At 46.6% G+C, this 25,886-nt stretch overlaps 1 protein-coding gene across 5 annotated transcripts in view; it reads right to left on the reverse strand.

The window, feature by feature from the left end:
• The window catches only part of SNX29 (sorting nexin 29), a 550,741-nt gene that overhangs the window by 479,207 nt on the left and 45,648 nt on the right, over window positions 1–25,886 (reverse strand). For 3 of the 5 annotated variants that reach the window (XM_073792297.1, XM_073792296.1, XM_019928693.3), the window contains 3 exons: window positions 9,395–9,575; window positions 4,848–5,096; window positions 2,325–2,700 (listed from right to left, as the gene is read on the reverse strand). In XM_073792297.1, coding sequence (XP_073648398.1) covers window positions 2,325–2,700; window positions 4,848–5,096; window positions 9,395–9,533 — 764 coding nt within the window. In that variant the 5' untranslated portion in view covers window positions 9,534–9,575. Of the gene's footprint in view, window positions 1–2,324; window positions 2,701–4,847; window positions 5,097–6,275; window positions 6,347–9,394; window positions 9,576–25,886 lie in introns of all 5 variants that reach the window. The other 2 variants (XM_019928689.3, XM_073792298.1) reach the window with 2 other exon arrangements.

A 25,886-nucleotide genomic window follows, 5' to 3' on the forward strand; every position in this document is an offset into this window, starting at 1 on the left:
TCCCCAAGAGGTTCTGCAGAATGCTGACTCAAGAGCCCCTCGTTACGCCAGGGAGTGGCTGTCCATAACCCATAGGGGGCCCAATGGCCTCAACGGGCCCAGGCCCTGTACAGGTCACCCTGCACTGTTTTGTGTTTCACACATCACAATGCTGGCAGCTATCCTGGCTCGCAAGCTGGCCTCCCAGCTCCAGCCTCCCCTCAATGTCACCAGTCCAGTAGGAAGAGAAATGACTGTGTTTGAGGCCAAAAAACTGATTCGTGGAGTGAATCAACTCAGAGGTGCACTCACCTACAGAGACAGAGAATGCAGATGGCATTTCCTAAAAGGCCCAGAGGAAGAACTGTAGGCGAGTGTGATGGTTAACTTTATGTGTCAACTTGGCTAGGCCGTGGTACCCAGACATTTGATCAAACATTATTCTTGATGTTTCTGTGCAGGTATTTGTCTTGATGAGATTAAAATTTAAGACAGGAGACTTCGAATAACGCAGATCACCCTCCATAATTTGGGTGGGCCTCATCCAATCAGTTGAAGGCCTTCACAGAAAAAGACTGAGGTTCCCCCAAGGAAGAAGAAATTCTGCCAGCACACTGTCTTCAGACTCAAATTGCAATTCTTCCCTGGGTCTCCAGCCTGCCAGCCTACCTTGCAGATTTTGGACTTGTCAAGTTCCACAATCACATGAGCCAATTCCTTAAGATAAATCTCTCTAGATAAATGCATACATACATACATACGAGAAACACACACACACACACACACACACACACTATTGGTTCTGTTTTTCTGGAGAACCCTAATATAGCAGGTCACAAGACTGGACGCAGGTACAAAATCATTCGTACACAGTACGCAAGAACAATGCTGGAGGGAAGCTACCCTAACATACTTTAGTAGGAGAAAAAAGCCTTGTGCACGAAAATGTTCATGTCAGAATGGCTGATAACAGAAAACAAAAACAATGCCAACAACCTAAATACTCAACAACAGGGGAACCGCTAGCAAATCATGACATTGATCTGACAGAGTATCAACCAATCGAGATTCATGGCTGTGTAGAAACATGGAAAATACCTGACAGTACTATAAGCTTTGGAACACAACCTAACCTTAATTCCAGTTCTTCCCACTGGTTTGACAAATCTTAACTAAAGAAACTCGCCTTTCATCCATCAGGTGGGGTTGGCACCACAAACCCCCCGGGGCAGCTCTAAGTATTGGGATACCGTGAATCTGCAGTTTGCCTCATCTGGCCTGTCCCAGATGATCGACAAGGTAATGCTACTAACATGGATATGCATGTGAATGAGGATGAGAGTAAAAATCAAAGACAAAAACAGGGAAAGTCTCATGAGAAAGAAAACTCCAGTTCAACACATGGACACGCAAAGCTTCGGGCTAGAGGCACGCTGTGCCCCTCCGCTGCGCCAGGGGGTCTCGGGGTCTTCATTTTACACTTTCACGGGCTGGTTTTGAAGCCAGCCGTGACTAGGGTTGCACTGCACACTACAGAGCTCAGGTGAAGAGGTTCCTAGGTTATTCGACATTAAGAGTAAGACCAAGCACAGGAATTATTACGAGTTACAGTATAACAGCGGCCACAGCTGCCTGCATTCTTTCTTAAAGTGCCAGCACCCGTGCCCAAGGCCCAACACGCAGGGTCCCATTAACTGGACAACAACTCTACAAAGCAGATGCTGTTTTTCTCTAGGTCTCACGTGAGGCCTGAAGCTCTGGGAGGTGAAGAAGCTCGTCCAACCTAGTCTAACCTAAGCCACGCAGCTAGTAAATGAGAACCCAGGTTGCCTTGATTCTAAGATCCAAGCTCCTAACTATGCTTTTCTGTTTTACGCCTTCACTTGCACCAAGCCCCTCCTGCAGGTACAAATGCACCACAGCTCCAGTGTTAAGGCAGCGAGTGCAGGCCAGTTACTGCCGTTCACACCCCTGCAAATAAACACAGAAATTACCAGCTGGAGACTATTCTCTAGAATACCCTGCCTCTCTCCTGAGCTTCCTGGGCTAGTGGCAAGTAAGGGATGCAAGCAAAATCCAAGCAACAAAAATGAAAGACACAGACATAAAGCAAGAATTTCAAGGCCTACATCTTGACACCAACTTTGCAGTAGGTACCTTCAAATAGTATATATGCTCCCTTCTCCTTAGTTCTCAGGAGTGGAGCAAACTCATGCTCCTTCTTCTGAAATCGAGATCTGAAAAACGAATGATGCGCCAAACAAACAGAAAACTTGCAGTCTCATTTCACCCAATACTATAGAAAGAGCCAGCCACCCTTCCTCAGAAGCTCACGCAGAACTTACTTCTCCGGCGACTCCGAGCGGCCCGGGCACTTCTTTCCAGGTGTGCTCCCGTACACGTCGTCCTCATTCTCGTCCACGTCTTCATCATCGATGCTTTTCACATCGAGCTTCTGGTACCCAAACTCCCCGTTCAAAGACAGAGAATCGATTTTCCATGAGTTGCTGCTCTGACTTCCGTTGGAATTTGGCCCAAAGGGGCTTTCAAAGGCCGTCATGATATTGACCGAGGAGCGGTCGGAGTTCTCCTCCGAGCTTTCCCCCGCCCCAGGGATCTTCTTAAAAACATCCCCGGAGCTCTGCTCGTCTTCCTCGTCATCAAACGAGATGATGTTAGTCACCTTCTTTTTCTTCTTCCTCTCCCTTTTACACTTGGCATCTGGCAAAAGATATGAGATAAGAAAAAGCAGGCAAGATAAAGCGATGATGGAGCCATCCTGCCTCTAGACTGTGGAAAATCTCTACTGTTCTACTAAAAACTAGATCTGAGATAAACTCAGCTTTCTTTTAACCCTTGGAAAAAAAATTTGTCTACGGGAGACCAAGCAAAATGGATGTGAGCCTCTACCTCTGATGTGAACATATACGCCCTAGAGCACATATTACACTCATTCCTTCTAAGCAATCCTTCCAAGCACTTTGATTAAAAGGGTGAATCATTATTGAAATGAATTGTATTGTAGCAAATGGAAGTATCTTTGGAAGATACTCTCATGGCTGGGAGATGAGACCAAGAAAATCAGTTTAGGGATTGTAGTCGACAGTTTAACAGCCACAATTCCTCCCAGCCCAGCACGATGCCCCTTTACAGTGGGGCTTTGCTGTCCCCCATCAAGGGTGCTATCTATTTCTCCACCCTCTGGAATCCAGGCTGACTTAGTGCTCTGCTTTTAAGAACAGAATGTGGCAGAAATAACAGTGTGTGAGTTCTAGAGCCTAGGCATTACCCTCATGGAATGCTGCCCTGAAATGACCATGAAGCCGGTCTAGCTTACTGGAGGATGGGAGACCATGTGGGGGAAAACTGAGATGCCCCAGCCAAGAGTCAGCACCAACTTCAGGTGCATGAGTGGGGCCATCTTGAATCTTCCAGCTCAGTCACCAGCTGAATGAACCCCCATGAGGGAGCCCAGGTGAAACCACCAGAAGAACCATCCTGCCAACCCACAGAATCATAAAAAAACAATAAGTTGTGGTTGTTTGTTTTAAGCCACTACATTTTGGAGCGTTTGTTACACAGCAAAAGCTAACTGAAACAAAAGTCAAGACTGCCTTGGTGACCAGCACTTAGACGAGCCGGTTTGTTCACCCATCTTAATCATCCACCTTGGGTGTGAGGCACTTTGGAGCCAATTCCATAAAGTCAAATCCATCTAAACCAAGGTGTGACATGGTGACGCTTCACCAGTGTGTCCCAACTCTGAGACAGTGTCAGAAGCAGGTTCCCAAAATGGACAGAAAAGATACTCCTTTGGCCAGTTTTTGTTTGCTTGTTTACTTGTTTTGTCCATGCTGCATGGCATGCTGGATCCTAGTTCCCTGACCAGGGATCAAACCCACACCCTCTGCAGTGGAAGCACGGAGTCTTAACTACTGGACTGCCAGGGAAGTCCCAAGATACTCCTTTGGGTATGCAAATTCCAGCATCTCTGGTACACAAAGTTATCAACAGTCCTGTTTCTATGTCATTTGCGTGGGGTCTCTGCTCGAGAAAGAGAGGGCAAGACAGATAAAGCCAGTGTGTACCAAAGACTCCATGGGATTCTGAGTCTTCACCATCATTAATAATTCCAAAGGGATGACCATGATTACTGCTTTGTTTAAGGGATTTGAGAATACCAGGATTAAGCTCTTATACCCAAAATTTCCGGTTTTGCTGTTGCAATATTCTGGATGTCCCAGAAAGTTCAAGGGGTATTGTAAACTTCTCACAAAATTGATCAGAACTGAATCAACTTTCTTTGCCTCCTCACAGGCTAGAGTCAAAGCTAACCAACTCCCTCCTTCCCCCGGCCTCCACTTAAATGTCATCCCCGCAACGGTATACATTCTCCACAGCACCCTGAGCTGGGCTTTCACCCCACTTACCAGAAGGATAATTAAAGAAATGAATGGATAAAGGAATGAAGATCAATTTCCCCTGGCTTCACGTGACCATCACACCCTCCCTTTCAGTTTGCTCTGACTGAGCTGCTGGCTTGGTTACCCTATCATCTTCACATCTCAGGAAGGCTCTCAGATCCCTTTCCAAGTGAATAAGGGTAAGAAAGATAAACACATGGGGACTTCCCTGGCAGTCCAGTGGCTAGGACTCCGTGCTTTCACTGCAGGGGGCACAGGTTCAATCCCTGGCTAGGGAACTAAGACCCTGCATGCCACACAGTGCAGCCAAAAAAAAATTAAAAAGATAAACACAAACATGAACTGAAAATATGAGTGCATCAGATTTCACTCCCCTTGGCGCTTTCAGATGACACAATCTGTCATCCTCACCCGACCCTCTGTCCTCCCCTCGTTCTCGCTCACCGGCACTGATGTGCTTGGACACGACGGGCAGGTGATCGGTCTCCTGCTCAGGCCTGATGAGGATGGAGACAGCCGAGGATGCCGTGATCTCCCTGAAAAGGCTGCTCACTCCTTGCGTGGATTCCTTCAGCAGGGAGGTCACATTCTGCGTGGATTCCTTCAAGAGGTCCGAGACGGTGGGAGCAAACTTACTCTGCCCGTTTAAATCCTTGTTGTCGATGTTAATCGCGAAGAGTATGGAGTTCAGACCTGCCCCCAAAAAGGGAAAAGCCTGGTGTGTCTGCTGTTCAACAGTCACACTCCAACACAATAAACAAGCTGCAGACGTTATAGTACACAAGAGGGTACACACTCGTCTCAAATGGCAATAAAAACCACCCACAAAACTGAGGTCAGGAGATACCCGCTATCACTGGAGTTGAGTCTTTCCAAATTCTCTCCCTATCCGTCAGGAAGACAAATGCAAATAAGAAGTCAACCGTGGGGAGGTTAAGGAGTGAGTTCTGAGGTCGGACTGCCTGGGTTGAATCCCAGCACTGCCACTTACATGCTCTGAGACCTTGGGTCAAGCCATTCATGACCTCTGAGCTTCAGTTTCCTTATCTATAATAGGGGGACAGCAGCATCCCTTACAGAGTATTAAAGACCATCACCCATCGAAAACAGCTCAGTAAGCAATCAAAAAATGTGTACCAGTATCATTACCATTATCACTTTAGGCAAAAACTTGCCCTGGTCTCCTATGGCCCACACAGGACATCATGGTCACCTGACTTTTCCTCATCAATGGACAAGCCTAACATAACTCTCAGTAGGTGGGACTCAGTGCAAACTTTGAGGGAAGAGAGAAAAAGGAGGCAACAAAGGATGTGGAAGAAAGAAACAAGTTACCCACTTTACCCTTTGAGTGACAGTCAAATGTTTAACAATTTAACAATTCATCAACTAGCATCAATGCAGGGCTTTCATGGTAACAAATCATGTACTTGACTCTTTCTCACATCGCATCCTCTCACAGCCCTATACAGGTGACTGCCGTGCTATCAGGATTCCCACGTCACAGAAGAGAAAAGTAAAGGTAAAAAAGCTCACAGGATCTGCCCCAGGCCACCTGCCAGACAGGGGCAGAGCTAGGCTTCAAAGGCAGGTCTCCTCCCCCAGTTCCCTGGATCTTTATATTACACTTGCAAAGCCACGGCCAAACACCCTCAACCCCATGCTTTCCCAGCCAGGGCACCAAATTCTAGATAAATGGACTCAATTGCTCATCACCACTAAAGGAAGGACAGCGGCAAGTGACTCATTATTAATTCGGTGAGGAGAGGGAAAACCAGAGCATCCCTTGGAGTTATAAATTCACTCCCAGGCAGCCTCTTCTGCTCACCAAGCTTCACAGGAGCCCCCGCCCTTGGCCCTGGCCAGGCTTACCAGCTGCCATGGTAGGAAGCATGCTAGACCTTTCTTCATCCATCACAAAAGCCCAGTCTTCATAAAAAGTGCTGCAAATTGGAAAACAGGGGAAAAACTCTGAACAGTGGTTCTCAGCATCTGTCAGCCAAACAATTCCTACACATGGTTCCCTGGAAAATCCACGCCTGGGTGTCCCAGAGTGGATATACGAGGTCTCGGCTGGGCTGAGGCGTCTGGTCATAAACAAAGGATTGAGCGCACATATCCTACAACTTCCTCACTGGTCCCCTGAGATCTTCAGAGTCCCCTGAGCTTGAAAGTACTGAGATAGGCATGAGATGTACACGTGGTATTTCTGAAGCAGAAAAGGAGAAGGGGACAGACAGAGGGGTGACTTCCACTCAAGCTATGTCTCTAAGAGACAGACAGGAAGTCCAAGCCGGCCCACAAGGCCCCCCTGATTGGGTTAATACAAGAAGAGACAATTTCAGTAAGAAATTATAGTTCCATGGCTCCATCAACCAGGGCATTTGTATATAACACCAGCTTGGGCTGCAGCCCAAAAGCCCAAGTTACCCCTGGAAAGGGCTGGGAGGCTAAAAAGGCCCACAGATCTAAACAGCAGTGGGGGAGGAGGGGGACAGAAAGGCCTACAGGTCAGTCCATTGTTCAAGGTCATTCAGCAATAAATGGTACAGCCAGGGCTCCAAAGCAGGTCTCCCAGCCTTATTCCCCAGCTCTTTATCTGATCCCCCGTTAAGCAATAACAAGCAAATACCCTCACCCCTCAGACTTCCCCGCCAGGTCAGAGAACCCTAAACTAACGGAGTCAAAACCCAATTTCACTGAAGCACAGTCAGTGACGGGTGACCTGGAGTTCAGCAAGAGACTGGATACATAACTGCTGAAGCGACTGAATACAACTAACAGAAAGAGAAAAGAAACACATCATTTTCAACATACTCAACCTGGCAAAAATGTCAACGGAAGCACAGACTGCATGTTCAAGGCGGCACTGCAACTAGACCTCTGAGTCCCAAATTCGTGATTCTTTGCAAATTGGAGCCAGTTTTCATGCATGTAAATGAATCTGGTTTTCCCACATCAAGTTAGAGTGGCTAGTGATTCAGGTAAGTTCAACTTTGATTCTTAACAGCTGATTCACTTCAACTGCTCACTCTTACATTCAACCTTGACAATGAGAGCACAACTCTGAGCTACAGCTGTCCCTTGGTATCCATGGGGGATTGGTTCCAGGACCCGCTTCGGATACCAAGATTTGCAGATGCTTATATAAAATAGTGTAGTACAATTGGCTCTCCAAATCTGCAGATTCTGCGTCCACGGATTCCACCAACCACAGATCTTAAACACGATACTCAATCTACGGATGGCTGAGACCACAGATGCAGAACCTGGGGATAGAGAGGGCAGACTGCACTTGTAAATGATCTGCTGGAAAGAGCTTCACACACACACACACACACACACACACACACACACACAAAACTATTATAAGAAACATGAGTATGTTTTCCTTAATGAAAGCTGGTTAATGCTCAGATGTACACACAGACATTCGCAGCCTCCCAACTCAGACCCTAAGCAGCACACAGGTACAGCTGATGCCAGTCGTTCTGGCCCCCATCCCTACCATTTCATATCCACAGGGTCTGAACACACAACCGGACCAGGTACCACAAGCAACATCAATAGGAGAACTTCAAGGGTATCTTTAACAGCCTTAGTGCACAATCCCAGAACACCTAACAAACTACTGGTAGAGAGGTGACCACAAGCAACAGGAGAAACAGAAGAGGAGACTTGAGCCAGGGAACGCACAGCAAGATATGAAATCACGGAAATGCATCACGGCACTGAGGAAACGCCAGCTTAATGAATTAGCTGACACTTCAATGTTGAGGATCTGGGCTGATGTGGAAGTTATTCAAGGGTCCAGGGCAGAATTGACCACTGTCCCTTTGCATCATCAGGTGACACAAAACAACATGTCTAGTCCACCCTTCTCAGAGGGAAAATAACAGCGAGAGAGAGAGAGAGAAAGGGACAGGGAGAGGAAGACAGGGAGAGGAGAAAAAGGTCACAAACACCAGCATACAAGCAAAATGACAGAAAAAATACCAACATGTTAGCAGAGTTATGTCTGTGCAATTTATGAGTGATTTAAGTTTTGTCCCAGAGGGTTCTACAGCATCATCAAATGTTTCTGAAGGGAATATGGCTGACTGTACTGTCGCTGATGCACATTCAATGCCGTCTCCCCATGGCTGTGGGATAACCATACCTCACCCACCCTGCTGAACTTGCCGGCCAGTGAAATATGAGCGGGAGTGAGCATCACAGCGGGCAGAGGCTTTAAGAGCCCTAGAGCTTCGCTCAGCCACAGCCCCTTGTCCTGCCTTGGCAATCAAGAAAGCATATGTAGAGACGGAGCCTCTGTTAGCCTGGGTCCCTGAGATGAGACCTCCCACCCATGACAGACATGCAGCAGGGGGAAGAAATGAACTCGGCTGTCTCAAGCTAATGAGTTTTATACGATGCTTGTTATTATAGCATAACCTGGCCTATACTAACTGACAGAGTGAACTTTATGATCAAGAAAAAGAGAAAACAAAATAAAACGAGATGTTGTTTTATAATAACAAATGACTTGTCTCCCCAACTTAAAACTTCCTTATTTCTTTCCATCAGTTTAGGGTTGATTAACCTCAAAAAAACCAAAAGGAGCTGTACAGTACGCAGCACGCAAGGTGAGACACACCATGAAACTGGGCACTGAACACCCAACATCTAAAGAGAAAGAAATTCTGAATCCAAAAGAAACCCAGATTAAAATTCCAGCAAGTGGGGCGTAGGCTGTGTCCTAAGACAACAGCTCTCTCCACACCCCAGGCCTTAATAATAACAAGCATCTATTGAGTGCTTGCTGCATGCAGCTGTCATGCGGAGGGAGCGCTTTACAGGCATCCTCATTTAGTCTCTGGTCGACTGTCCCCACAGCACAGCTGGACAAGCTGGGGCTGGAATAGGGGAACCCAGCTGCCCCAGATGCAGGCGGACAGATACTACGATGGTCACCCCTCGGCGCACCCCCTCCCCAAGCCCCTCTGGGGTACCTGAGCCTGCTGTGGTCGGCCAGGAGCATGTGTAGGTAGCGCTCCAGGGAGTGTTCGTTGAGGGCGCAGCGTAGCCAGGCGCGGCCGCGGCCCACGTCCGAGGCGATGTGGCGCAAGGCGTAGAAGCGCTGCAGCTCATGCTTGCTGAGGACCTCCTTCACATAGAACCAGAACACGGGCTCTGTGGAGACAGTGGGACCGCGCTGTGGGACGTGCATCGTTTGAAGAGGAACACCCTTGGGCAGTTTTTGGTTTTGTTTTTTTTATTGAAGTATAGTTGATTTACCACAATGGAGAAGAACATTAAGAAAAAAAAAAAAGAATTGTATATATGTCCATGGGCAGTTTTGAGGGTTGTAAAAGAGTTACTTCTTAGCACCAAAAAGGAAGATACCCGAGAGTATATTGAAAATAAAAATGAACCCCCCATCCGCCATCCAGAGGTGACGACCAACATTAACATTTTCAAGTCAGTCTTTTTGCCTGCACTTTGCTTTTTTATACAAAATTGACATCTGTGAGAGCTGAATTATGACCCCCAAAGATAGCCATACCCTAGTCCCTGGAACCTGTGCATGTTACCTTTTATGGCAAAAGAGACTTTGCAGATGTGACAGGTCATGTCATTACAGGTGTGCAGGTGTGTCCTTACAGCAGAATGACCCCTGTAAGGATCTTGAAACGGGGAGATTATCCTGGGTAGTCTCTGGGGGCCTGCCATAATCACAAGTGTCTTTAAAAGAGTAAGGGGGAAGGAAAGCTGATGCAGAAGAGAAGGCAGTGCCATGACCAGGGAAGCACAGCCTGGAGTGATGTGGCCACAGCCAAGGAATGCCAGAAGCCACCAGAAGCCGGAAGAGGCAAGGAACGGACCCTGCCCTGGAGCCTCCAGAAGGAACCAGCCCTGCCATCACCTTGACTTTAGCCCAGTGAAACTGACTTTGGACTTCTACCCTCTATAAGAGAATTAGTTTGTGCTGTTTTAAGCCACAAACTTTGTGGTAATTTGTTAGAGCAGCCATAAGAAATTAATACACCATCACATTGTGTGTTATATATGTATGTATGTGTGTATATATAAATACACACACACGTAGCTTTGTATCCTGACTTGTTTCTTTTCTTGTCTAGATCATGAACATTTTCCTGTAACATGTAAAGATCTCTGAGAACGTGATTTTTGATAGCTCCCCAGTTAAACACAATTTATTTCAGGACTGTTGGGAACATAATATAATGCCAATTTTCCCTGTATAATGCTTTGGACATCCCTGTACATAACTCACTGTCCTTGTTTCTAGTTCCTTAGGGGAGATTTCCATAGGTCTGAGCAGATTTAAGGCTTTAAGGAAAGCTAAGAAGTTTGTTTTTATCCATAAAATAGTCATCGTGTCGCCTCACATCCTGCTTTTCTTGTCTACATGCGCACAGATGTTTTTCACAGGTGTAATTCTAGTGTATACCTAATTTTGTAACCAACCTTCTTTACTTAAGGACAGTCATCAACACTTTTCAATGCTGCCAATAATAACGGCAACAACAGCGATGGCGGCTACTACTTATTGAGCATTAACTACGTGCCAGCCATTGCACCCAACACTTTCCATCCGACCTCAGTCCTCACAACCACCAAGGCCATCTCCATGTCAAAGACAAGGCTGAGGCCCAGACAAGTGAAGTAACTGGCCCAGTGACACACGGTTATAAGTGGCACAGCAGAAAGGGACCTCAGAGCTGTCTCCCTGAAAACCACTTCATCACACTGCCTTGCAAAGTGAGGGGCGCTCTGCCTCCTTGAAAAGGATCATGTTCACAACTGCTCGATATCCCGAGGGGGAAACTGCTGAGTCTCTGCTGCCAGATGGGGATTCTAATCCAGGAGCTAAACAGGCTCGGACCCCTCTGAGAAGGTGACAAGAGCTTTGAACCTTCCTTCCAGAAGGATGTGAATACACACATCTCCATAAGCGGGACAGCAAGTTAATAAGCTCACTCTAAGATTGCAGTTCGGCTCAAGTAGCACAGGCTGTATTCTTCCCAGTAGCCACAAGCTGGGCGAGGCTATGGGCCGCCAGGTAGACAAGAAGGACTCGTTCCTAACAAGCTTCCAGTCTAGCAGGCAGGACAACAGGCGAGGAGGTCTTCAGCGGAAGGACCCTGGGCAGGTCCCCTCAACCATGCTAAGCTTCAGACTCCTCTCCCTTAAAGTAAGCCCCAAAGTGCAGAATCACCTAGGGTTACTGGGGTAACTGGAGAAAAGGGGGGTAGAACACGGAGCATGACGTCCAGCCCATGATGACGAACCACTGTTTGCTAAATAATTATCTTTTTATCCAAGAGCATTCATGCTGTTTCCTCTTTTCCTTTTTCTGTTAACAGCATGTAAATGTGTATGTACTTATGAGTGTGTGTGCATCTGTGTATCAAGTCAACCTCTGAAATCATTTAGAATAAACATCTCAGGAACGACTGGTAAAACCACCAGCAGGGCAGTTTACTCAGAATACCTTCTGTCTCAATCCTTAAAAGCCAAACTAATCCCCTTCCGAAACCCATTAGATCAGCCCAAACCGCACAAGTGCAAACAGGCTTCTTTCTACTGGAAGCCTCTCTCGGAATTTGGTAAGAGTACCACTCTGGGCCGGCCGGCTGACCAGCCAAAAACTTGTTTTGTAACCCACCAGACAACCACCAGTACATCCGTCACGATTCCAATCAAGTGACTCTCACCTGCATTGTCTTTCCTTAAAACTGCAGTCACTTCCCTCTGACCTGAGTACACATGACACACCTCAAAGTGTGTTTTCACCTTTCAATTTCGCAAACTGCTTACCGATACAGAATCCTTCTAAAGCCTGCCTGGGTGATGTGCTGACGATCATTATTATCCCAGCAGGGCTCCGCTTCCACTGCCAGAATTACTGTGGTCTATTTAAAGCACAGCTCACCTGCCACTTAACACTTGCAGTGTCCATAATTTACTTTGGGAATATACACTTATCTCTTGTTGCTTTACACAGGAGGCTGATTCCAAAAGTGGGTGAGGGCTTCTGGTTCCCCCAACTCCTTAAAGCCATCTGCCGACAAGAACAAGAGCCAAGAAAGGGGCACTGAGGAGAGCTACCTAGGGGCACCTGCTGACAGAGGATGATGAAAGCACGGGGCCTTTGGCAAAGCTTCTAACAGGCCTCAACTTTAATCGATGCCAAGAATTCAAGAATGCATACTTTGAGGGCAAAATCCCTGGCGCGAATTCTACTTCAGGCATTGCGTGACCTTCGGCAACATAGTTTGTCCTTCATTTTCCTCATCTGTAAAATGGGGAGAACTACCTGCCTTTGAGGTTTGCTAAGAGGGAAAAAAAAATGAGACAACAAAGCATGATATGAAGTGCTTAGAACCAAGGCAGGCAAACGGCATCCCTTTCCCTTTCTTCTGGCAGCTGCACCCCTCTTTCCTAGGGGAACCGTGTTCCATTTGGTTCCCTGTGAAGTTGCTTTTAGCACTACCAAACTCTCCCTCCCACAGGGGTGGGCAGGTAACCCAAGCTGGTCAACCACCTGGCCACAGCAGGGCGGGCGCCTCAATGTGCCTCACTCAGCAGCCCCTCATCCCGGTCCTGTTTGATATTTTGTGGGACTTTTGCGTGACCTTTGCAGGATGGATTATTTTCTGTATTAACTTTGATTTTTTTTAAATATTGTATGAAAATATTATTTATCTTGATCGCTGAGCTTTTGGTGTTCCCTTAAATTCTGTGGCTGAAGTGAGTGCTTCACTGGCCTCACCCTGGACCACGGGGCCCTCCCCACAACTTCTGCCTGAAATGCTAGAAGAGAAGCCTTGTCTCCCTCCAGAACTGAAGTCAGCAAACAAAGGCCCAAGGGCCAAATTCAGCAACCCCACCCCTCTTTTCGTAAATAAAGTTTTTGTGTTTTTTTAAATTTATTTTTGGCTGTGTTGGGTCTTCGCTGCTGCACGGCCTTTCTCTAGTTGGGGCGAGTGGGGGCTTCTCATGGCGGTGGCTTCTCTTGTTGTGGAGCACGGGCTCTAGGCACACGGGCTTCAGCTGTGTGGCACACAGGCTCAGCAGTTGTGGCTCGCGGGCTCTAGAGCACAGGCTCAGTCGTTGTGGCACACGGGCTTAGTTGCTCCGCGGCACGTGGGATCTTCCCGGACCAGGGCTAGAACCTGTGTCCCCTGCATTGCCAGGCAGATTCTTAACCACTGTGCCACCAGGGAAGCCCTGTAAATAAAGTTTTACTGGAACACAGTCACGTCCATTTGTTTACAAGTCACCTGTGGCTGCTTTCCTGCTACAAAGGCAGAGCTGGGACGTTGCTACAGAAACTTATGGCCCACAAAATACTTACTATCTGATCCCTTAAGGAAATTTGCCAACCGCCGTTCTAGAAGTAGGAACTATAACTGTCATGTAAATCTGGCGCTTCCTGGGTCCATTTCCCCTGTCAGGTAGAGTGGCCCACCTGGGAAAGATGCCAACCCACACAGAAGCGGAACTGGGAGAGACCAAGGGACAGATGTAGGGGATGCTACTCCACTGGACCCAGCTCAACCCCTAGTTTTCTTGGGTACTTCAGTCAGTAAGTGCCCTTTGGCTGTCACCTGCAGCCAGAAGAAGCCTAATGCAGGGAGCTAGGGCAGGTTCTTCAACCATCTGACAATCATTTTGGGGGCCGAGAACATGGCAGGCCCTGAGCAATGCATGCACACATTCAAGGGGTGATGGCATCCCTCAAAAATAAACACACATACAAAAGCATCGCTCAGCAATAAACAGAAAACCCAACTACAAGGAGCTAGGCTCCTTGTAAACAAAGAAAGGCTTACTTTTCTTAATTACTTAGTCTGGAGGTAGACAGCTGGTTCAAAGGCTCTGTCATGGGCAGAATCTCTACCCTCTACCCTCGCTGTCTCTGAGGACTGTCTACACTCTGGGTCTCACATTCACAATTGGAGCAGAAGAAAGAGGTTAAGATACAAGTCAGTTCTTGGGAATTCCATGGTTGTCCAGCGGTTAGGACTCTGCACTTCCACTGCAGGGGGCACAGGTTCGACCCCTGGTCGGGGAACTAAGATCCCGCATGCTGCAGTGCAGTCAAAAATAAATAAATAATTAAAAAAAAAAAAGAAGATAAAGCCAGCTCTATCACTCCCTCTTTTCAGGCAAGGATAAGTTACCCCAGAAAAGCACAAGGGAGTGGAGAACATGTCAAGACTGGCTAAATCACTCATGAGCCATGACCTAGAGAAGGACATCCCACAGCCGGAAGCAAAATCAAGGTTCTGTTAAGCCAAAGTAGAAAAGGGGAGAGGATTCTAGGCAGGAAGCTAACAGAGTCAGCCATACATCGTAACAACCATTCCAGGAACCAAAGGCAAAACCAAGTGCTTCCATATTCCAGCCTGAGACCTGGGTGAGCAGAGGTGCCCCCAGATCCCAGTCACACCCCAATCTGCAGGAGCCCGACTACAAGAAACAAACGCAGGGGCAAAGCAGAGTTTCCAATGAGGGGCTGTGGCTCTGTCACGTGGCCATCGCCCAACCAGCTACAAGACGCCTCCTGGAACTAGAACACAGGGGCTGTGCTTTAACCGTGAAGAACATATAATTAAGACTTGTATGAAGTATGTAAACTTGGGACTTTTTTTTTTCGCTTTCTTCAATTGCAGTAAAACATACATAATAAAATTTACCACTTTAACCATTTTTCAGTGTCTAATTCAGCGACATGAAGTACATTCACAAGGTCGTGCAACTATCACCACTATCCGTTTCCAGAAACTTTTCATCATCCCAAACAGAAACTTCATACCCATTAAACACTAATCCCCCCATCCTCCCCTCCCACACCCCCTGGTAACCTCTGTTCCACATACTTTCTGTCTCTACAAATGTGACTATTCTAGATTCTACGTATAAGTGGAATCACACAACACGTGACCTTTTGTGACTGGCTAATTTCACTTAGCATGTTTTTAAGGTTCATCCATGTTATAGTAGGTAGCAGTACTTCATTTCTCTTTATGGCTGAATAATATTCCATTATATATAGTATATACCACACTTTGTTATCCATTCATCTGCTGATAGACATTTGAGTTGTTTCTACCTTCTGGCTCTTGTGAATAATGCTGCTATGAATATTTGTGTGCAAGTTTCTGAGTCCCTGCTTTCGATTTTTTTAGGTATGCATCTAGGAGTGGAATTGCTGGATCGTTTGGTAATTCTATGTTTAACTTTTTGATAAACCATCAAATTATTTTCCACAGCAGCTGTATCATTTTACATTGATACTTTTTTTTTGAGTAAAGATGGAATTGTCTTTATTTCTCTGCAACTGAAATTAACTCTGCTATTAAATTTCCTTCCAGTTAGTTTTTAAACTCCCTTCACTCAGAAAAAAACTAAAACTTGCCAGTTAAAGGTAACTTAGCCACTTCCAGTTTTTTTTTAATTGTAGTAAAATTCACTTAATATAAAATTCACCATTTTAAAGTGTACAATTCAGAACTTGATACCTTTTTTAAATATTTATTTATTTAGCTGCATTGGGTCTTAGTTGTGGCACACAGGATCTTCATTGCCGCTTGCAGGATGTTTAGTTGCAGCATGCAGGATCTTTTAGTTGTGGCATGTGGGATGTAGCTCCCCAACTAGGGATCGAACCTTTGCCCCCCGCACTGGGAGCGCGGAGTCTTAGCCACTGGACCACCAGCGAAGTCCCGGAACATGATACATTTTTAAAGAATGAATATAGATCCATTTTGCTGTACACCTGAAACTAAAGCAGCATTGTAAATCAACTATACCCCAATAAAAAATTTTTTAAAAAAGAATGAATAAATGCACCATGATCTGAGATGCTGGATTGCTTTGGAAGACTTCAGTAGATTTAAACCCCTACTCCCCTACTGACTCTACAGAACAAGTGCCAATTATCTTGGTAGAGGTGAAAGGAGATCACAAAAAAAAAAGCAAGAAAAGGAGAATACATTACCACTTACTGCCCGGACGTGACTGGGCTCCCCACTACCTCTCCACTTCACCTCGTCCCACTCTCCCTGCCACTCACCCTGCAACAGCCTCACTGGTCTCCTGGCTGCTCCTCCAACCAGCCAAGCCTGCTGTACCTCAGGGCCCACCCAGCCGTGAGAACAGAAACCACACCAGCTAGGCCACTGAAGGAATTTCAAACAGGACATCTGTTACAGAGCTTTTGGAAGAGCCAGAAAGCCAAACAGGAGATAATGAGGGCACCCAGAGATAATGGACGTCAGAAGGCTAGTCCACCCCTAATGCCAGAGGAACAAAAGGTGTTCCAGGCGGTGTAACCAGGGTTGCAGGCAACAGCTGGACTGTGCAGAGGCACCTGAGAGGAAAGTGGGGGGACGAGGAAGGCCTGACTGGCAGCCACGGGGGACCTCCAAGGACCAGGAAGGAAGCACAGCCACGGCTAGAGACGCCCCCTGAAGCAGGGCTGAGAGGAAGAAATATACCAGCTCCCTTCTTCCTCTCACCTGCTGACCGTATCACCACCTCCCACTGAAATGATGGGCAAGGGGACCCGGGAAATAGAGTTTGCAGGGCAAGGGCAGGGAGTCAACTTGAGAGCAAACAAGAGACTGACTGCTACACGCTTTTGAACCTGTTGAACCGCCTGGGATTCCTTCCCCCAATAACAGGATGGCTAATTCCTTCGCTTCCTTAGGTCTCTCTTCAAATGTCCCCGTGAAGAGGTGTCTCTGACCACTCTACAGAGAAGGGGAAAAGCTCCACCGTGGTGGACTGCTAGCTGCTCATCCAAATTTATCCTCTCTTCCACCTGAATCTGCAGACTGACTACACATCCCAGCCTGCTCTGCAGGGGCCAGGTGACTCTCAGGTGCCACTACTCCCTGGCATCCTTCACCAGCCCGATTCACGCATCTCTGTCAGCTGTCTGGCCCCTGTGATCGTCTGAAGGCTGAGTTCCCAGCTCTAACACCTCAACAGAGCGCACCTGGCCTTTACCCACGTGACACAAGGGCCTATGGTGCCTCCTTTATGAACAAGTGGGAACTTTCTCCACCATTCTAAAACCTGTGCCCTGTTTCCTTTTAGGCGTGTACTCCATCCTCTGCGCAAGAGCCATTTTCATGCTGACAGAAGCGAAGCAAAGTACCCATGACACCAACAGGCTGGATGATAACTCAAAACTGACAACGCCGAAGCCAGGTCTGAGTCTTAACTTACAGGACATCAAGATTAAATACCTGGGACTTTCCTGGTGGCACAGTGGTTAAGAATCCGCCTGCCAATGCAGGGGACACGGGTTCAAGCCCTGGTCCGGGAAGATCCCACATGCCGCGGAGCAACTAAGCCCGTGCGTCACAACTACCGAGCCTGCGCTCTAGAGCCTGTGAGCCACAACTACTACTGAAGCCCGCGCACCTAGAGCCTCTGCAATGCAACAAAGACAAGCCACCGCAATGAGAAATCCTTGCACCGAACAAAGAGTAGCTTCCGCTCACCGCAGCTAGAGGAAGCCCACACACAGCAACAACAACAAAAAAACCAACGCAGCCAAAAATAAATTCATTCATTTAAAAAAAAAAAAAGATTAAATACCTCTGAAACAGCCAGAGGTCCCCTTCGGCCAAGAGGCATCAGTCTGGCTACAACAAATCCTAATATGCCGGCACAGTTTCATCCCCCTTAATAAATGGCCACTGGCCCAAGCCCTCAGCCACTCCAGCAGTCAAGAACCCTCCCAGGACCCTATGGACATTGCCCAAATCCAGTGACTCATGGGTTAACACCTCGCCCGTGGGGGACAGCGCTCTGGCCCTGGCTCCCTCCCTAAGACCAGCACTTCCCCACCAGCTGCTGAACATTTTTATCGCCACCCTGGACATCTTCTCTGCCCCTTTGGCAGACATCCTCCCAACTCTCTTTCACCAGAACTAGCTGATTTTCAAGTTAGCGAATTCAATAGAGAAACACAAAGAGGGAACTGAAAACATGATAGGGATGGGAGGGTGAGGGAGTGGACTTCCCCTCACGATCAAAAGGATGGGCCTGGGGTTCTCCTGGCACATGCAGCTTCCTCTGCAATCAATTTTCTACAGAAATGAAACTGTTACCCAAGGTACCCCGGTGAAGCAAAATATAAATTCCAATTTCAGTTAAATGCAATCAACCACTTTCAAAAATCCCCCCTGAGGATCAAGGAAGTAGGTTTCTCTAATTTTACAGTTGGGGCTATATTAATACTAATACCACATGCTTTCAACTGTGAGGATGTACAGACGGAAGGGGGCGGGGTTTGGCATCCCAGGAGAACGAGCAGCATGACCTGACATCTGGGTCCTCGAGTCATTATTCTGAATGTAGTTGCAGGCTCCTTGCAATACACTGGAGCTACAAATGTGAGCAAGGATGGACCCAGTCCCTGACCACCGAGAGAGGGAGACAAGAAAACGGTGGTGCCACACAGAGGTCTGGTGAGAAGAGGACTCAGGACCATTGCAAGGTGGGGGAGGGTCATCACCAATCGGAGGGGCACCATCCAGCTGAACTGGTAGGGAGCTCATGAAATGACTTTAGAGAGAAATCTGAAACTTCAAGAGACAATAGATCAAAACCAGGATGAGGGCTTCCCTGGTGGCGCAGTGGTTGAGAGTCCGCATGCCGATGCAGGGGACACGGGTTCGTGCCCCGGTCCGGGAAGATCCCACATGCTGCGGAGCGGCTGGGCCCGTGAGCCATGGCCGCTGAGCCTGCGCGTCCGGAGCCTGTGCTCCGCAGCAGGAGAGGCTACAACAGTGAGAGGCCCGTGTACCGCAAACAAAACAAAACAAAACAAAACAAAACAAAAAACAGGATGAGACACCACTTCACACCCATTTGAGTAGCTATTATCAAAAACACAAAAAATTACAAGTGTTGGTGAGGATGTGGAGAAATTGGAACCCTTGTGCATTGCTGGTGGGAATTTAAAATGGAGCACCCCGGGCTTCCCTAGTGGTGCAGTGGTTAAGAATCCGCCTGCCAATGCAGGGGACACGGGTTCGAGCCCTGGTCTGGGAAGATCCCACATGCCACGGAGCAACTAAGTCCGGGCGCCACAACTACCGAGCCTGCGCTCTAGAGCCTGCAAGCCACAACTACTGAACCCCGCACGCCTAGAGCCTATGCTCGGCAACAAGAGAAGCCACCGCAATGAGAAGCCTGAGCACAGCAACGAAGAGTAGCCCCCACTCACCACAACTAGAGAAAGCCTGCACACAGCAACAAAGACCCAACACAGCCAAAAATAAATAAATAAATTTTAAAAAAATTAAAAATAAAATAAAATGGAGCACCCAGTACAGGAAACTATATGGTGGTTCTTCAAAGAATTAAACATAGAATTACTGTATGATCCAAAAATTCCACTTCTGAGTATGTAACCAGAAGAATTGAAAGCAGGGACTCGAACAGTTATTTGTACACCCATGTTTGTAGCCGCACTTTTCACGATAGCCAATAAGTGGAAGCAACCCAGGTGTCCATCGACAGATGAGTGGATAAACAAAGGTGGTCTATCCATACAATGGAATAGTATCCAACCTTAAAAAGGATGCATGAAACTTGAAGAAATTATGCTAAATGAAATAAGCCAAATACAAGAGGACAAATATTGTATGATTCTACTTATATGAAGTACCTAAAGTAATCAAATTTATAGAGACATAAAGCAGAGTGGTGGTTGTCAGGGGCTAGTGGGAGGAGAAAATGGGGCGTTATTATTTAATGGGGGCAGGGTTTCTATTTGGGAAAATGAAAAGGTTCTGGAGATGGATGGTATGACGGTTGTACAATGTGAATGTACTTTTATCCCTTTGAAGTGTACATTTGAAAATGGTTAAAATGGTCATTTTTATGTTATGTATACTTTATGACAATTTTTAAAAGAGAGGGAGAAAAAAATAGAAGTTTGAGCGGTTGTGGGGGAAGGAGGAGGAGGTGGCTGAGAGGAAGCCCGAGGCTGGTCAGGGGACCTGGGTGAAGGGCAGAGCCATTCACTAAGCAAGGAACACAGGAGCAAACGTGGGGGTGCGATAGGCATGAGAATTCAGTCATGCAGACCTTGACAAGCCCATGGTACATCCAAACAGCGACACTCAAGAGGAAGACCAGGAGTGATCTGCGGGAGGTGTAACTAAGAGTAATCGACACACAGAGAGCGATTTTCACTGAGGAATTCAGACAGGATGTGTAGAAACAGGAGTCAACAACAGAATCTGAGGATAAATAATATTTAATGTTTGAGGGTGTAGAAGGGATATGCCAGGAAGGATCTGCAAAGAAGTAGAAAGTATGCCCAGAGGTTGTGGCAACACAGAAGAGAGGGGGAGACAAAGTGTCAAGGTCAGAGGTGCCAAAAGGCTGCTGAACAGATAAGGAAAGTTACAGTTAAATTTTACAAGACAGGCACCTCAATAATAAATGTGCCTCTGGTATGTTCTGAATCATGCCTATCACCTTGTAATAGACTGCCGACACATAACCTGATGATGATATTTTAGTGATTAACAAGAACATCAAACTCCAAGGTTATGCCATTGAAATGCCACTTCTATAATTGGAATGTGTCCCCTCAAAATTCATCTCTTGAAATTCTAACCCACAAAGATGATAGTATTAGTAGATGGGGCCTTTGGGTGGACCCTTAGGTGATGAGGGTGGAGCCCTCATGAACGGGATTAGTGCCCTGATAAAAGAGGCTCCTTCCACCATGTGAAGACACAGCAAGAAGGCACAGGTTATGAACCAGGAAAAGGAAGTACTCTGGAGTGATCCTGGTTTCAGGTACCTCGGGAATCATGAAATATAGTACTATGCACATTGGATGATGCCCTTCCTTCCAACCAGAAGGTATTTATTGAACATATTTTTACTGAAGAACCCATATACTTCTAGACACTATGCTAGGAGCTAGAAAGTCAGGAGGCCAGACAGTCTCAGTCACAACTCTGCCTAAAAGCAGCCCTAGGCACTAAGTAGATGAATGTTTGTGGCTGTGTTCCAATAAAACTTTATTTACAAAACAGGTGGTAGGACATAGTTTGCTGAGCTCTGCTCTGAGTGCTCCTAACTTACTCAATACTTGCGGCTTGGACTTCCCTGGTGGTCCAGTGGGTAAGACTCCGTGCTCCCAATGCAGGGGGCCCGGGTTCGATCCTTGGTTGGGGAACTAGATCCCGCATGCATGTCGCAACTAAGAGTCTTCATGCCACAACTAAAGATCCCACATGCCACAACTAAGAAGTCCGCATGCCACAACTAAGAGTCCACATGAAGCAATTAAGACCCGGCACAGCCAAAATAAATAAATAATAAAATGCTGCTTAATTTACTCATGAGTTCAAATGGGGGAAGGGGGTCACAATCTTTCAGACAGCCCTCTTTCTGGAAACAATATGCCATTATAAATAAGAGTAGGAGCTTCAGAATCACAATCATGTAGGCCTGCCTGAGTAGAAATCCCAGCTCTGCCACCTTTTAACTCTGGAACATTAAGGAAATTATTTCATTTCTTTGAGCCTCATTTTCTTCACCTGTAAAATGGGAACACTGTTACTGACTATGCATAATCATTTTAGCAGTAAAGTGGAACAGTGGGTGTGAATGGTCTAACGAATCCCCTGGGTCACAAGAGCTGCTCAATATGAGTCAGTAGCAAACACTAAGAAAGCCAAACCTGTGGTTCACTGAAAAGAGCAGAAAACACCCAAGTGTCATTTCCAGGATGAATGTGCTAATCACATTGTTCCTCCCATTTCTGGAGCATAGGTCTCTTTCTTTTTTTAAGTTGTCTTGCTTTTCTCTATTGTTTAAGTTAGGATGATTTTGGATGCAAGTAAAAAGAAATCCAACTCAAAATGCCTTAAAATATTAGGGAACTAATTATCTCACATAACATTAAGTCCAGAGGTAGGGCAGTTCCAGAGTTGGTTAATTCAGTAGCTCAGTGACATTATCAGGGTCCAAGTACTTTCCATCTTTCTGAGCTGCCATCCTGAATGTACCAGCTTTCATCTTCAGACTTGGTCCCGCCTCATGGTCACAACATCACTGCCATAGCTCCAAATATCACAGTCTCACAAAACAACCGAAGGCCATAAAATAAGACTTCTTGTGTCTCTGTTTAAACAGCAAGAAGCTTTCTCAGAAGCCCCTCAGCAGACCTTTCCTTTTGGTCAGAATTGCATCACATGTCTATTCCTAAACCAACTACTGGCAGGCTGGAAATTATTATGGCTGGCCTGATCTGATCCAGATTTACTCCTCCTGTGGTTAGCCTCAGGCCTGAAGCTCATGGCCACCCAGCATCAGAACAAAACCAGAGTTCTATTAGCAAGAAAGACGGGACAGAACTGCTGGGTGGGGAATAACCAGTGTCAGCTGTAATGATTCACGCTACCTTGCATAACTGGAATGGAAAGGTTAAACAAACTGCAGGACAGGCTCGGAAAATGCAGGCTCCCACCTCACCACCGGCAAATCAACTGTGCAGATAAATCCAGTCACTTGTCAAAAGTCAGAGGAAACGGCTCTACCGGGCACAGTAGGCTCTCACTTCTGGGGTCTGAATTCTAAAGAAGACACGCCAGGTGATCTTATTCTAAACTTCTCTGGCTCCTGCGTAACTCAACTAACTGGACGATCTATTCAAAGGGATTGCAGTTTGGGATGGACACTGTTTCCCATGCCCGCCAAGACGGCATAACTGCTGAGCTGGCAGCATACCTGCTTAGAACGATGTTTTACCTTACCAACATTTCACAGGTCAGGGATGTTTGGGTAAAAACCTCCCAAGTCAAAAACTAAAAGAGGGGCTTCCCTGGTGGCGCAGTGGTTGAGAGTCCGCCTGCCGATGCAGGGGACACAGGTTCGTGCCCTGGTCCGGGAGGATCCCACATGCCGCGGAGCGGCTAGGCCCGTGAGTCATGGCTGCTGAGCCTGTGCGTCCGGAGCCTGTGCTCTGCAACGGGAGAGGCCACAACAGTGAGAGGCCGCGTAACACACACACAAAAAAAGAAACCTGAATACCAAGCTAAAATCAAAAACAAACAATACAAAACCACCTAATAGACAGCAAACTAGGGAATGGGGGATGTATGTGGGTACTGATTAAAATCATCACAAAACTGAAGGAAAACTGCCTGCAAACTCCCTTTCCCAGGCTACAGTTGACCTCAGAAGGAAAAGCTGGTACCTGATTTATAGAAAAGTAACAGAAGATGGTCATGCACAGAGGGGGCACATCTGGCCACCGGAAAAGGCACAAGCTGAAAGCATCACTCTAAGGGTCCACTGTCGGCTGTGAAAGATTAGCTTGAACCAGACCAACTCCCCCACGAAAAAAACAGCAACTGAAAATGCCAGCCTTTTTTTTTTTTTTTAATTAAAGCAAAACTGAAGGACTAGGAGCTCTGCAAAGGCAAGAAAGACAGGAGGAACTCAGATCCCAAAGAGAAGGGAAGTCGACAGACATGACTTCTGTCTATAGGGCCTTATTTTGCCCTAAGGCTTTTCCCAACTACAGAGCTTCTCTGATGAGAAGTTAAGTGGAGCTTTCAGAATTCCCACAGGGTCTTTAAAAAAAAAAAATTAGAGTTCGGGACCTGCAGATGAGGAAGGGCACTGGAAAACACCTCAGGGATTCAGCTGTGTACTGGACTGAATAGTGCCCCCCAAAATTCGTGTCCACCTGGAACCCCAGAATGAGACTTTATTTGGGGAAAGCCTCTTTGCAGGTGTAATTTATTGAGATGAGGTCATACTGGACCTAATCTAACACAACTGGTGTCCTTCTAAGGAGAGGAGGGGACACAGAGAGACATGGACACAGAGGAAAGAAGGCCATGTGAAGAGAGGGGCCAAGACTAGAGTGATAAAGCTACAAGCCAAGGAATGGCTAACAAGCACCAGAAGCTAGGAACACACCCTCCTCTCAGAGCCTTCCAGAAGGAACCAACTCTGCCGACACCTAGATTTTGGACTCCTGGCCTCCAGACTGTGAAAAAGTCAATTTCTCTCTGTTGTTTTACGCCACCCGGGGTGTGCAAATTTGCTATGGCAACTCCAGGAAACTGATATAAGCTGGAAACCCCGAAGAACTACATCCTAGAAATACATCAGGCATCACAAATGCTAAAGGCCAGGTGTGAACTGGCTTGATCCCTTGACTAGATTAAACTGATCTCCCTCTACCCTAACTGTCTGGAAGCAACAGTAAATCATCTCTGTAAAAAGATACCATCATTCCAAACTTCAAATTATCTCTACGATTCTTCATACACAACATCTGGCATTCAGTCGAAAATACCAGATACATGCGAAGACAAGAATGTATTCAAAATCAAAACAAAAACAAGAAATAAGGGACTTTTGGCTACAGGCCAGTGAGAAGGTTAACAAATCCTCTCCCCAAAAAGCAACTATAAAACTGAACAAAACTGACAAAAACAACGGTTTTAGCACTCTAGAAACTGGCTTCAAAGGCTTACAACTTGAGAGGTGTTTACCTTTGAAAACTGCTGAATTTCCCATTAGAACAGTGGGAACAATAATGACGGTACAACAATAAATGGCAACCGACATTCTGTCTCAAGTGTCGGGGCGATAGGGAGGGGTGGAGACTGTGGTGACCTGGAGTACTTTTGCCCCACCTACAAAGGGCAGGGGTGCTGGGCTCCAAACAAAGTCAACAGTACATGTAGGCCCAGAGTCACAGATCCTCAAGTTTAAGAAAATCTAGAAATCTATATTTCAACATAAAATCTCATAATTTTTAAATGTTGGCAACTTTAAAAAAAAGTTTTTTTAATACGCTGTGCAAGGGCACCAGTTTCCAAACTCAGTCCTACAGGCTCCCTAACCGCAGACAACCAAATGCAGTCATGCCCCTGGCAGACTCTCAGTATTATCTACTGTATTGTGATTTTCAACAATGTCATTTTTTTCAGTCATTACTCTGAAGTTCAGCTTTTCTCTCTTCATCTAGAAACAGAGCTAATGAAACAGGCTTGTGGATTAATTCACCATTATTCATTCTCTCCTGTCACTTTCAATTCAGTTCACTGAGTTAGAGTGGTCTACAGAGGGGCAATAATGGGCATCAGGCCTGCTGCCAGGGGAGGTGGGGAGCGGGGAAGGGCCAGGAACTTCTTGACATCAGTCTGACCTGGGTTGGAATCCTCAGCTCTGCCCATTTACCAGCCATGGGAACTTGGGCCACGTATTAACTTACTTGAGGCTCAGTGTCATCATCTGAAAAGTAAAGACACCATCACCTATGCTGGAATGTTATTGGCATGTTAACATCACGCACCAGCTCGGGCAGCCCAGTACCAAGGCCTCAAGCCCCCACCACAACCCTGCGAGGCGGATCCCGTTATCACCCTTAGTTTACACACGAGGAAACAGAAGCTCAGAGAG

The sequence above is a fragment of the Tursiops truncatus genome, chromosome 15 (genome assembly GCF_011762595.2).
Source record: "Tursiops truncatus isolate mTurTru1 chromosome 15, mTurTru1.mat.Y, whole genome shotgun sequence".
Lineage (NCBI taxonomy): Eukaryota > Metazoa > Chordata > Mammalia > Artiodactyla > Delphinidae > Tursiops > Tursiops truncatus.